General features: G+C 48.7%; 1 protein-coding gene across 3 annotated transcripts; it reads right to left on the bottom strand.

Annotated features, from left to right (window-relative positions):
• Positions 1-919: 919 nt before the first annotated feature.
• Ccdc51 (coiled-coil domain containing 51) lies at positions 920-10,911 on the bottom strand. 3 transcript variants are annotated; one of them, XM_028756661.1, is made up of 5 exons: positions 10,820-10,896; positions 4,400-4,541; positions 3,745-4,064; positions 2,384-2,548; positions 920-1,904 (listed from the first exon to the last, which is right to left on the bottom strand). In XM_028756661.1, exons 3-5 carry the CDS (start codon positions 4,054-4,056, stop codon positions 1,149-1,151), a joined length of 1,233 nt encoding a protein of 410 aa, XP_028612494.1. In that variant the 5' UTR covers positions 4,057-4,064; positions 4,400-4,541; positions 10,820-10,896; the 3' UTR covers positions 920-1,148. The 3 variants fall into 3 exon arrangements, with proteins under 3 accessions (XP_028612494.1, XP_028612492.1, XP_028612493.1); XM_028756659.1 differs by lacking the exon at positions 4,400-4,541 and having other exon boundaries at positions 10,820-10,911; XM_028756660.1 differs by lacking the exon at positions 10,820-10,896 and having other exon boundaries at positions 4,400-6,650.
• Between the last annotated feature and the right edge of the window lie 15 nt (positions 10,912-10,926).

Here is a 10,926-nt window from a genome sequence, read left to right as displayed (position 1 = left end):
CTCTACAGCCTTCTTCATCTGTACACACATACAGTGCTTCCTGGAACCTCAGGGGTATGAACACTCTTAGGTGCTAGGTTTGTTTCACTCTCAGGGAACTACTGTATGACAATAAGCGATCAACTAACCAAGAGATTAGGTTCTCAGAGGTTCAAAGAACTTAAGAGCCATTTTCGAGCCATGCTTGCTGCTTAGGTATGAGCACAGCATCCAAGAGTAGAAGGCTCCTCGTGGGAAAGACTTCTGGCTTCACAGGCACAAACAAGCTCCCACTGGAAGCGTACAGCTGTGGTACAATCGGGTAGGGGTGCACTCTGGGGTTGGGGGAGGCTGTTAGACTGACTATCCACTATGGTTCTAGACTGCTAATACTCAGCACAGAGCAACACCCCACAAATCCTATTTACATAAGGCCACCCACGCCGTTTAGCAGAGGAGGTCAAGGGTCACTGTTCCCTCTGAAGAGAGAGGTCAAGGTTCTCAGGGCAGCCCACTTCCATGTTTCACTGTTCCCTTCCTTTAACTACGTCTCCGCACTGCAGCCAGCAAGGTCCTGAACTAGGCCCATGCCCTTTTGAGGTCCCAGGTTGCATGGACAGGACTTTGTATCAGGGATATGCAGACCGGCATGGGTTTGTAATGATGGCTCCCAGTCTCCTCCTGTCAGCACCAGACTACATCTTTTCCTCATCCTATGGCAGAAAGCCACATACCAGGCTAGGTTCTACTCACCTGACCCACACACAGGAAGGCCCAACAAGCAGAGGGCAATTGTGTCAGGATATCCTAAGTGAGAATCCAGGGCTGATTTCATCCAACACAGTCCCGAACTAGGACCACAAGGAGATGAGAAGGGAACTAAGGGGATGAGCCCTCATTCCAGGCTAAACCCCAAGTCACAGATTTATGAAGTCAATGATATGTAAAGGTATTTTAAATAATACAAATTCTTAGATATTTTAATTGGACATTTGCACAAAGTTTTGATAAATGTCAATAGGTATTACCTAAAAAATAAAATAAACCTGTTGGTGAACCCCTCAGATGGTATTCAGAGTCAGGTTCAGGTTGTGTGTACCTCAAGATTCATTATATCACCAACAAAAGCTACATTCACCCTTAGGCCCCTTTGAAGAAGGACCCCAGGGCTAACTTGTCTTGAACAGCATGTAGAGCAGAGGCAATGTGGCCATAAAAGTCACACAGGTGACCAGCGTGCTAGAGATAGCATTCCTGTTAGCCTGGGCTTCCAGCCTCTGCTCCATCTCTGACAGGGCCAAGATCACACTCCCGTGTTCCAGCAAGGAGCTGGGCAGGGCCCCATCCACTGGCTCCACCATGCTTGGATGTGCCGGAGCCTTTGCAAGCTGAACCACCCTAGCCATTTGGCTGCAAGTCTTGTCCAGGCCGTCAAGCTGCTCTCGTAAACCCTCTAGACAGGAATAGACCTGCCGGGAATGACTGAGCTGCTCTTTCATGGCGGCTGAAAGGCCATCTATGTCTTTTCCTTGGGTAGAAGAAGGACCTGTTGGTGATCCGGAGCCCTGGCCCTGCCCAACGTGCACCAGGCCCCTCAGATCCATCATAAGGTCCTTGAGGTCTTTCTGTTGGAGGGAATAGCTAGAAGCCTGTTCACGGATGGCCTCCTGGAGACTCACAGGCCCTTTCTGTGCTTCTAGGAGTAAGGCCTTCAGTTCTTGTAGCCGGACACGGTTAACATAGGTGGACCCAGCCACGCCTATCAGAGCTCCTAGAACTGACCCAATAAGGGACCAGTTCTTGGTCCTCTCAGCCCTTGTACGCTCTTTCTCATGACTCTCCCGCACTGCTGCAGAGAAGAGAGAGAACTTCTCTCGCTCTGAGTCTTCAGCACGCAGATATGCTATTCGAAGCCTCTTCTCTTCCTGTGGGAAGAAAGTGGTATCAGACATCGGCAAGGAGCCTTGTGACTACAGCCACGGGGCCAGGGGCCACTCCCCTGCCACTGGCTCTACAAACACCTGCTGCATGAAGACAGAAGAATATACCTGTTGGTACAGGAGCAGAGCCATGGGGGGTGTGAAAGGTAGCCATGTGATCTTCCCACTGAGCAGTCATGCAGAGCATGTCTATAGGAAAATAAGTAGCCAGTATTCCTTGAGCCAATACCCACATCCTCTCTTCAAAAGTGTGGGTGTCAGATAGCACTTGGCTGCACTGTTCAGCCCAGAACTAAGGAAAGAGCAGGCGGACAGGCTCTGGAAGTCTGGGCCCAAGACCACCATAGAATCTTCTGGTTTACCTCCTCTAAGACCTCTGCTCAACAGTCAGGGTTACCATCTCCATACCCTGTCATGCTAGGGGCTTGTGCAGGTAACGGAGGGCTGCTTCCGGAGAGGCCCACCTGTAGCATCCTGTGTTCCAAAGTAGCCAGCTCCAGGTACTGGTTGTCCTCCCTGGAGACTCGGTCCAAGCGGTCCCTCACCTCCTTCAGCTTAGTCTGCTGAGCTTCTAAATCCTCGCGAGCTTCTCGAACAAGACCACGAGCCACCATGAACACTTTCTCCGCCTGCAGAGAGAATGTCAGAGGGACCAGCCTTTTCTGTCCAACCCCCACTCTGTGGCTCAATTCCACAGCTAACGAGTCAGCAGCTGGGCAGGGGGTCACTGGGGTGTCACTGTGAAAGGTAGAAACTTGAACGCTAATCCCAGCTCACTCTGGCATGTTCAACATGTGGCCACACCCACTCGAAGCACTGGATTTATTCATTCAAGCAGAAATAACATGCTCCTGAGAAACTTGCAAAGCAAACAGTGACACGATCTTTGCCCACTAGATCCAGCCAACTCTTGTCTGACAGGAACCACCGTGAAGAACCCAGTGTGTTACTGAGGCCTATGATACCACCATCAAGTCATTGCTACAGCCTCTAGCTTATGGCCCTTGAAATTTCAACTCAGCCAAACTCACGGGTATAAATATTCTCCAGGAAGTGACAACCATGTGCCTCAGATCCCCAGCCAAACCCCTGGTCTTTTCCAACCTTGCCACACTGTTCTGTAGCAAGTAACTGAGTGCAGACAGGTGACACAGTGCATTTCTGCAGCCACCAAAGACTTGAAGACCACAGGCAGCTCAGCTCACCTTCCAAGATGATGTTTCTCAGTGCCCTTTGCCTTAGCATCGTAAGGCAAAACCGTCCACGAAAGACGAATTTGCTGGCCTATACACAGGGGGAGTCATTAGCCAGGGACTTTTCAGTACGTGAGTATTTTCTCAGAGAGCAGAGGGTATAATTACAGAGACCTTCACTCCAGTAGTACAGGTCCAGATCGCCACATGAGATAGAGGCAAATATTTGTTTAAGAAAAGGCAAGTCTGAGCTGGGTGTGGTGACCCATGCCTATAATCTCAGCATTGAGGCAAGAAGATCATGAGTTCAGAGCCAGACTAAAAGATATTCTAAATTTTAGTCAAGTCTGAACTTCGGGAGAAAATCATTTCAGAAAAAAAAGGGGGGGGGGCTAGTTATGGTGGCGCATACCTATAATCCCAACACTCAGGAGGTGGGCAGGAGTTTGGCTACATAGGGATTCCAAGGCCAGCCTGGAGTATGTAAGACCCTGTCTCAAACAAAAAACACAAATGCGTCCGCACAGTTTTCCAGCCACTATCACACATGTAGCTGGGAAGTTTTTGTTAGGAGCCCAAGCCATATTTCCCAAATCTAAAGGCAAATCCAGTCACCATGGTTCCCTCCTCACCTCGGTCACATTCCCCTGGGCCTCTCGAACTTCATTGAGTCCCACAAACTCTTCGTATCTGTCCCACCAAGCCTTGGCAGTAGAGGCTGCTTGATGCCGAACAGTGTGGCCCAGTGTTCTTCCCAATGCTGGGAGGCGGTGATACAGCCCTAAGGCTGTAGCTTCTGGTTGCTTCTCTCTAGGCTGGCTGGGACCTGGACTGCACAGAGTCCTTGTCATGAGGAGGTCCGTCCCAAGGAAGGTTCTCCGCACCAGTATATGGGGTACACCCGCCACATGTTGCATTGCAAACACAGGGCTGCACCCCATCATCTCAAGAGCTGTGAGGGGGATACCAGACAGATTAGCTCCTGACTGAGAAAGGCTAGACACAAGTCAGGTCTCAAAGCCTAAGCTAAACAGACTAACTTTTGCCCCTGTAGCAAGAGGAAGCCCAGGCTTTCCCATGGGTTTTTGGGACAAGGGAACACTCATAGAAAAGCTCATAAGGGTGCTATGCCTTCCCTTTCCTCCCATGATGCCTTGACTGCATACACACCATCTTGACAGACCAGCTGCCTTGACTGCATACACACCATCTCCTAGGGCTCTCTGACAGGACCTAGATAAGAAACTTGATGCTTCCTTTTTCTAATGCCAGAGAAAATCTTCAAACCTGAGTTGTCCACGAAGACAAAAAGATTCACAGAGGCCCCGTGGGCTGGTGCTACAGGTTTGTAGTTTCTGCCACGTGGGAGGCTGATGCAGGAGGATCATCAAGAAGAGCAGTCTATACAGCAAGTTGCAGGCTAGTCATGCTATAAAGTGAGATCTTGTCTTAAACAACAACAACAGAATAACTACGACAACAACAAGAAGTAAAAACACTCTCAAGGGCCTGGGAGTGTAGCTCACTGTCAGAGCACTTCCCAGCATGTCTATGGTCATAGGTTCAATCCCCATTACTGCAAACACACACACACACACACACACACACACACACACACACGACTCCTTGGAAATGCGGGAACTAAGGATGAATGAGGGAAAGATAACTAACTTCCAGAGTCATTCCTATAAAAGATCCTCGCACCTAACTTCTGGGCTCCCTGAGGCTGCCACTTCTTCGAAAGGACAATTCCAGGGGAGGTAAAAAGCCCGTTTTCCATGCTGCAAAGCTTTTCCTAGGTTCAGAGCACACACTCCTTCTGCTCTCCTACCTGACTTTCCAGGCTCCCCAGCCCCTGTCTCACATTTCCCACCTCTGCCCCAGCCTCTGCTCAGCAGGTCCAGCTCCTCCGCTCCCTTTCAGCCCTGCTTAACAATAACCTACTTCCTCTGACCTGCACAGGACAAGAAGTACCCGGAGCCAGGCACTGCCCGGCCCAAGAACAGAAGGGGCTCAGAATCCTGAGGGAAGGGCCAAGTTACCCAGAACCCCAGAAAAACCTGGCAGCTTTCTCTGATCACACAGCGTTAAGCCCGAGCACTGATCAGAGCGACACCTGGTGGCCAACAAGAGAAAGCAACAGGAGCTGGGAAAGAAAGGAAGGGCCTGGAGAACACAAAAGGGCTTCCTTAAACTATTGTTGGAATTTTTTTCCTTAGTTTCAGGGCATGAGACTTCTCACAGGTGGTATACAGATTAACTGGATCATATGAGATCTGATTAAACAGACGCTGGTGTGAGAGGGCTTCCTCCGGCAGATTTACTCCAAGCATCCCAGGCTCCTCCTCGTCAGTGCAACTCTCTTGCTCGTGGAAAACAAAGCTGGATAGACAGGGACATGCCTTCTGGTCAAAGCAGGCTCAAGCTGAGCGCTGTAGCAGAGGGGATCTTGGGGACACTGGTTCCAAGCTGGTGCTCCACTCGAACTCAAGTCCCATTCCTAAAGCTGAGGACCATCCATAAGACAGCATACACCATTCACACCCAAGTCCCAACACCAGGGCCCACAGAACACGTTTCTACAGTCCCTCGACAGCTCTGCAAGTATGCCTTCCAAGGCCAAGCAGGATACCCACTCTCCTTCCAGAGATACTTGGCAGAAATGAGCTGGCCGTTTACCACTGCCCCACACCTCCCTCTGTCTCCCTCCCAAGAGACAGATGTTAGGGATGGAACCTAGCAGAGCCTCACACATGCCAAGCAAGCTCTGTACCACTGCAGCCCCAGCTGCTTCCCTCTCTTTTGATCCCCGGAATTCCTGTGACCCAGCCACCTCCCATTTCTCCACAGCTTGCAGAGCTCCATCTCTTCCAGAAGTTACTGCTTCCTCTCAACTTCCTCCAGCCTTCTCAGCCCAGTTCCTGGCTTGTCCCCACCAGCTGCCTGCTCTTGGTTCCCTGGAACATTACCTACACCTGGCAGAGCCCTAGTGTGTTTCCCACAGAGCAGCCCGAGGGCAGGTTAACACAGGAGTAAGAGCATAGCCTATAGTTCCTGACTCACCTGGAATAGAGATCCGGCAGAAACCAGAAAGGTCAGGTACTTCCAGCACTCACCTCCCCTTTCCCATAGCCATACTCTGTTCCAACCACCCCGACACTCTAAGCATGATCTGTACAATTCTGTGCCCTGCCACCTCAAGTCTGTGACCTGTCTATGTCTGCTCAGATGTCCCCTTTCAATAAGGCCTTCCTTGACCACCCCCTTATTTGCCAGCTTTCCTGCCTTCTGCATCAGATAAAACTGCCTAGCAGGAACATGCACTTGGTGACAGCAGGGACATCACAGGGAAGTGTCAGGGACTCCCAGCTTGTTGCCCTCACCTACTCCCTCAGCTCCTCCCTGCCACCCCACCATCCACTGGCCTGTCTCTCACTGCGAATGACATCCATACACAGGCCTGTCGCAGGCCCTTCAGCCTGCCAGCGAGGGAAGAATGACGCTGGCAGAGGGAGAAACTAGGGAGCCCTTGGAGTCACCTAAAACCTGCAAGGCTCTCAATGCAGAGATGGGCTGAGGGGGAGAGGCTGGACAGATGAACAGAGGCCATATTAAGCAGGAGTCTACATCCCGAATCTTGCCTTCTTGGATGGGTTTTCCACTGTCAGCAGACGCCTGCCTCCTACCCTGCTTTTCCACAAAAAGCAGGGTGGTGGTAGCTTCTTCTTGGCACACTTTTCTCAGCTGCCAGCATCTCCCAGCCCCGGCCCTTTACTGAAGGGAGGTTAAGCCCATCAGCTTGTGTTCTATATCTCTAGTTCTCACTTTGTCTCTTGATTTTTTTTTAAAGGTTTCTTTATGTATTTATATGAGTACACTGTAGCTGTCTTCAGATATATCAGAAGAGGGAATTGGATCCCATTACAGATGGTTGTAAGCCACCATGTGGTAGCTGGGAATTGAACTCATGACTTCTGGCTTCTGGAAGAGTAGTCAGTGCTCTTAACCACTGAGCCATCTCTCCAGCCCCATCTTTTGCTTCTTTAAAAAAAAAAAAATTGTTTTTTGTTTTTCAAGACAGGGTTTCTTTCTCTGTGTGAACCTGGCTGGCTGTAATGGAACTAACTTTGTAAACCAGGCTAGCCTTGAACTCAGAGATCCGACTACCTCTGCTTCCCAAGTGTTGGGATAAAAGGCATGTACTACCATGCCCAGCTTTCTCTCTTTTCTCTTCTTGATCTTTTTTTTTTTTTTCGAGACAGGGTTTCTCTGTGTAGCCCTGGCTGTCCTGGAACTCACACTGTAGACCAGGCTGGCCTCGAACTCAGAAATCCGCCTGCCTCTGCCTCCCAAGTGCTGGGATTAAAGGCATGCGCCACCACTGTCCAGCTTTTCTCTCTCTTGATCTTAGATTTTTTTTTTTTAAAGCATGCTTCTTAAGAAGAACAACACACAGCCGGGTGGGTTTTGTTTGAAAAAAACAAAAACAAAAAAACAAAAAAAAGAGCAACACACATTCTCAGAATCCTCATGCAGCCACTGGCTCTGCGTGCCATCTGACAGCCCTTGGCAGACTGCCAGAACTCCCTTCTCCACTTGTCACCCCCTCTGCCGTGGCCTTCAGTCCCACTCTTGTCCAGACGTGTATCTGCTCAAATGTCACCTGGTCTTTGTCTAGATCACCTCTGCCAACTCTTGATCCCCACCCTTTGCCCTTCATCAGTCTGTGCATTGCGACAGCTCCCTCTTCCTTCAAAGGTCATTTTCAGGTGGCTTCCATTTGCCCTCATCTCCCTAACGGCCAGACACCTTTGAAGCCCAAGATGCAGTGCTCAGCTTTCCGCTCATGCAATCGTCTGGACTGAAAACGCTAGAGGGGGCTGAGATGGCTTCATGGTGGAGACAGCATCCTGCTCTTGCAAGGGAAACAAGTTTGGTTCCCAGTATGCAGACTGGCGCTTGTACCACTTACAACTCCAGTTACAGAGAATCACTGCCCACTTCTGGCCTACGTGGACCACATCTGCATTTATGTTCACATTCCTCCATAGACACATGAAAGCATGTGTAATTAAAATAAAATATAAGGGCTAGGTGTAGTGGCACATGCCTTTAATCCCAGCACACAGGAAGCAGAGACAGGTGGATCTCTGTGAGTTCAAGGTCAGTCTGGTCTACATCTTAAGTTCCAGGTCAGCCAAGGCTACATAATAAGACCCTGTCTCAAAAAAAGCAATCAATCAGTCAATTAATCAAATAAAAAATATTTTTAAAGTAATTTACTTTATAGTTAGGTATGGTGGCACATGCCTTTAATCCAAGTACTCAGAAGGCAGAAGCAGACAGATCTCTGTGAGTTCTAGGCTAACTGGGCATGCACAGTAAGCCACCATCTCAAAAACAAACTCCAAAACCTGGTTTTGGGGGCTGGAGAGATGACCCAGTGGTTAAGGGCAATTGCTGCTTTCAGAGGTCTAGGGTTTAGTTCCCAGGACATAGATCACAACCAGCTCTAGGGGATGCAGCGCCCTCTTCTGGCTTCCACAGGCACTGCATGCATATGGTACATGGGTGGACAAGCAGGCACATGGACATATGTATAAAAACTAAAAATATATTAACAAAAAACAAACAGAAAAACTCCACAGGACTAGGGATGTAGGTAAGTGGTACAGTATCAGGGAGTCCTGGGCTTGGTCCCCAGCATTGGGGAAGAGAGTGAAAGGACTCAGCCTACTTAACATGCTGCTCAAACTTGCAATCCCTTCATTTGCGAGGCTGAGAAAATTTCAACACGTCTCAGGCTAGCCCAACCTCCAGAGTGAGTGAGTCTCTATTTCAAACCCAGAAAGAGTGGGAGGAAATGCTTCTGCAATTGATTGTAGTAATATTTTGCATAATCTTTGATGTATCAGAATCACTGAATTATATAAATTAAATAGTGAAGTTATATAGTAAGCTTTATATCAGTAAACCTGTTATTAAAAAAATAATAATAACTGGGCTGGAGAGATGGTTCAGAGGCTAAGAGGGTGTATAAATTAGTTTGGCTCCTAGCACTTACTCACAATAGGCAACTCAGAACTGCCTGTGACCCCAGTTCCTGGGTACCCGATGGCTCTGGCCTCTGGAGTCATAGTCAGTCTCTCTCTCTCTCTCTCTCTCTCTCTCTCTCTCTCTCTCTCTCTCTCTCTCTCTCTCTCTCTCTCTCTCTCTCTCTCTCTTTCTCTCACATACACATTCACACACTCTCATTTTTTTTTGGTTTTTTGTTTTTTCTTTTTTTTTTTTTGTTTTTTTGTTTTGTTTTGTTTTTTTTGAGACAGGGTTTCTCTGTGTAGCCCTGGCTGTCCTGGAACTCACTCTGTAGACCAGGCTGGCCTCAAACTCAGAAATCCACCTGCCTCTGCCTCCCAAGTGCTGGGATTAAAGGCATGTGCCACCACTGCCTGGCTCACACACTCTCATAATTAGATTTTTTTTCTCAAAAACTGGTCATATAGTTCAATTATACAGCACTTGCCTAACATGCGTAAGACCCTGGGTTCAATCCCTAGTACATGCATTCATTTATGCAAACACACACACACGTGTGTGTGTGTGTGTGTGTGTGTGTGTGTGTGTGTGTGTCTGACTTCTTCAGCCAAAGCTTCTCTTCAGGATTTTATATTATCTAACTGTTCACCCTATATCACTGCTTAAAACCTAATAGCAATCTATCTTTTTCTGCACCATGGTTAATGCTAGGCTAACAACTTCACATCACCTTAATCCCTCTTTTTTCTCTCCTATCGAAAATCCAATCTATTAGCAAAATCCTACCGACTTTCTAAACCTAAGAGCCGTCCCTCTCCGTCTCTGCTGCTTCTCCGTTCCTCCTCTGAGGTCAACTAACAAAAGAGCAGCCATGGTCTTTCAAATACAGAGAACTCCACGTCAACCCCTCCAACAGTCCCGCAGTTCCTTCAAGGCAAAAGTCAACATCTTCTCCATAGCTTACAGGGAATCTGACTCTCATTCCTCTCTGACTGCACTTTCGACTGGTTTCTCACTCCTTCCAATCATATGAAAGACTGGAACACAAATGGCCATCTTCCACCCTGGGTCTTGGCACTGCCTAGCTGTTCCGTTTTCAGTTGGCTCCCTGGTCTTCCTCAAGTCCTGCTCAGATAGACCATGGAGAGTTCTTTTCTCACCACCCTGGTAAAAATTGACATTCCACCAAGTGAGCATTCCTTAACCACTTTCTCTGTTTATTTTTTTTTCCTCCCCACACAGGTCACAAAACGTGTGATGCGTAATTTACTTATTTGCTTTGCCGTAGGTCTGTCTTGCTACAATGTCAGTTTTCTAAATCCTCAGTCCAGAGTACTATTTATCTATACAAAGTACATACTCAAAAAAAAAAAATGAACTAGAAAAAAGAATTTGCAAACAGTTGCACTCATTATTTCATAAAATCCGAACTTTTCCCCGCGGCTTCTGAAGCTGAGGACTGGGTGATATTGGCACTACCCACTTCTGCCATCCTATCTCGCGCCAGCCACCAGTGCCTTCCTCGGTTCCGGAAAGGCACTTTGCATGTACCCTCCCCCCGACCTGCAATGCCTTCTTACGGTGCGGGATTACAAGCTTTAGAGCCAGACACCCTCCCCCACCCGCACGGTTTCGGAACGACCCAGGCAGAAGGAGCCTTCCGCCCCGTACCTGAAGAGCCTAAGCCTATTAGGCTCCAGCAGTAAGCCCGGGGTCTGCCACTCAATTGACCCCTGACCGGTCAGCACCCGCCCCTGGAGGACGCATCCATTAAAATA

The sequence above is a fragment of the Grammomys surdaster genome, unplaced genomic scaffold (assembly GCF_004785775.1).
Source record: "Grammomys surdaster isolate TR1022 unplaced genomic scaffold, NIH_TR_1.0 126131, whole genome shotgun sequence".
NCBI lineage: Eukaryota > Metazoa > Chordata > Mammalia > Rodentia > Muridae > Grammomys > Grammomys surdaster.
Note: the sequence above shows the minus strand (reverse complement) of the source record. Positions and strands in the feature narration are given on the sequence as shown.

Bases quoted from the DNA above. Each gene is read 5' to 3' on its own strand.
- Ccdc51 (XM_028756659.1), bottom strand. From the start codon at position 4,056: ATGATGGGGTGCAGCCCTGTGTTTGCAATGCAACATGTGGCGGGTGTA. The intron at 2,549-3,744 runs GTGAGGAGGGAA...TTCTCTCTGCAG, and splicing joins CCCAGGGGAATGTGACCGAG to GCGGAGAAAGTGTTCATGGT. The intron at 1,905-2,383 runs GTGGGCCTCTCC...TTCTTCCCACAG, and splicing joins TGGAACACAGGATGCTACAG to GAAGAGAAGAGGCTTCGAAT.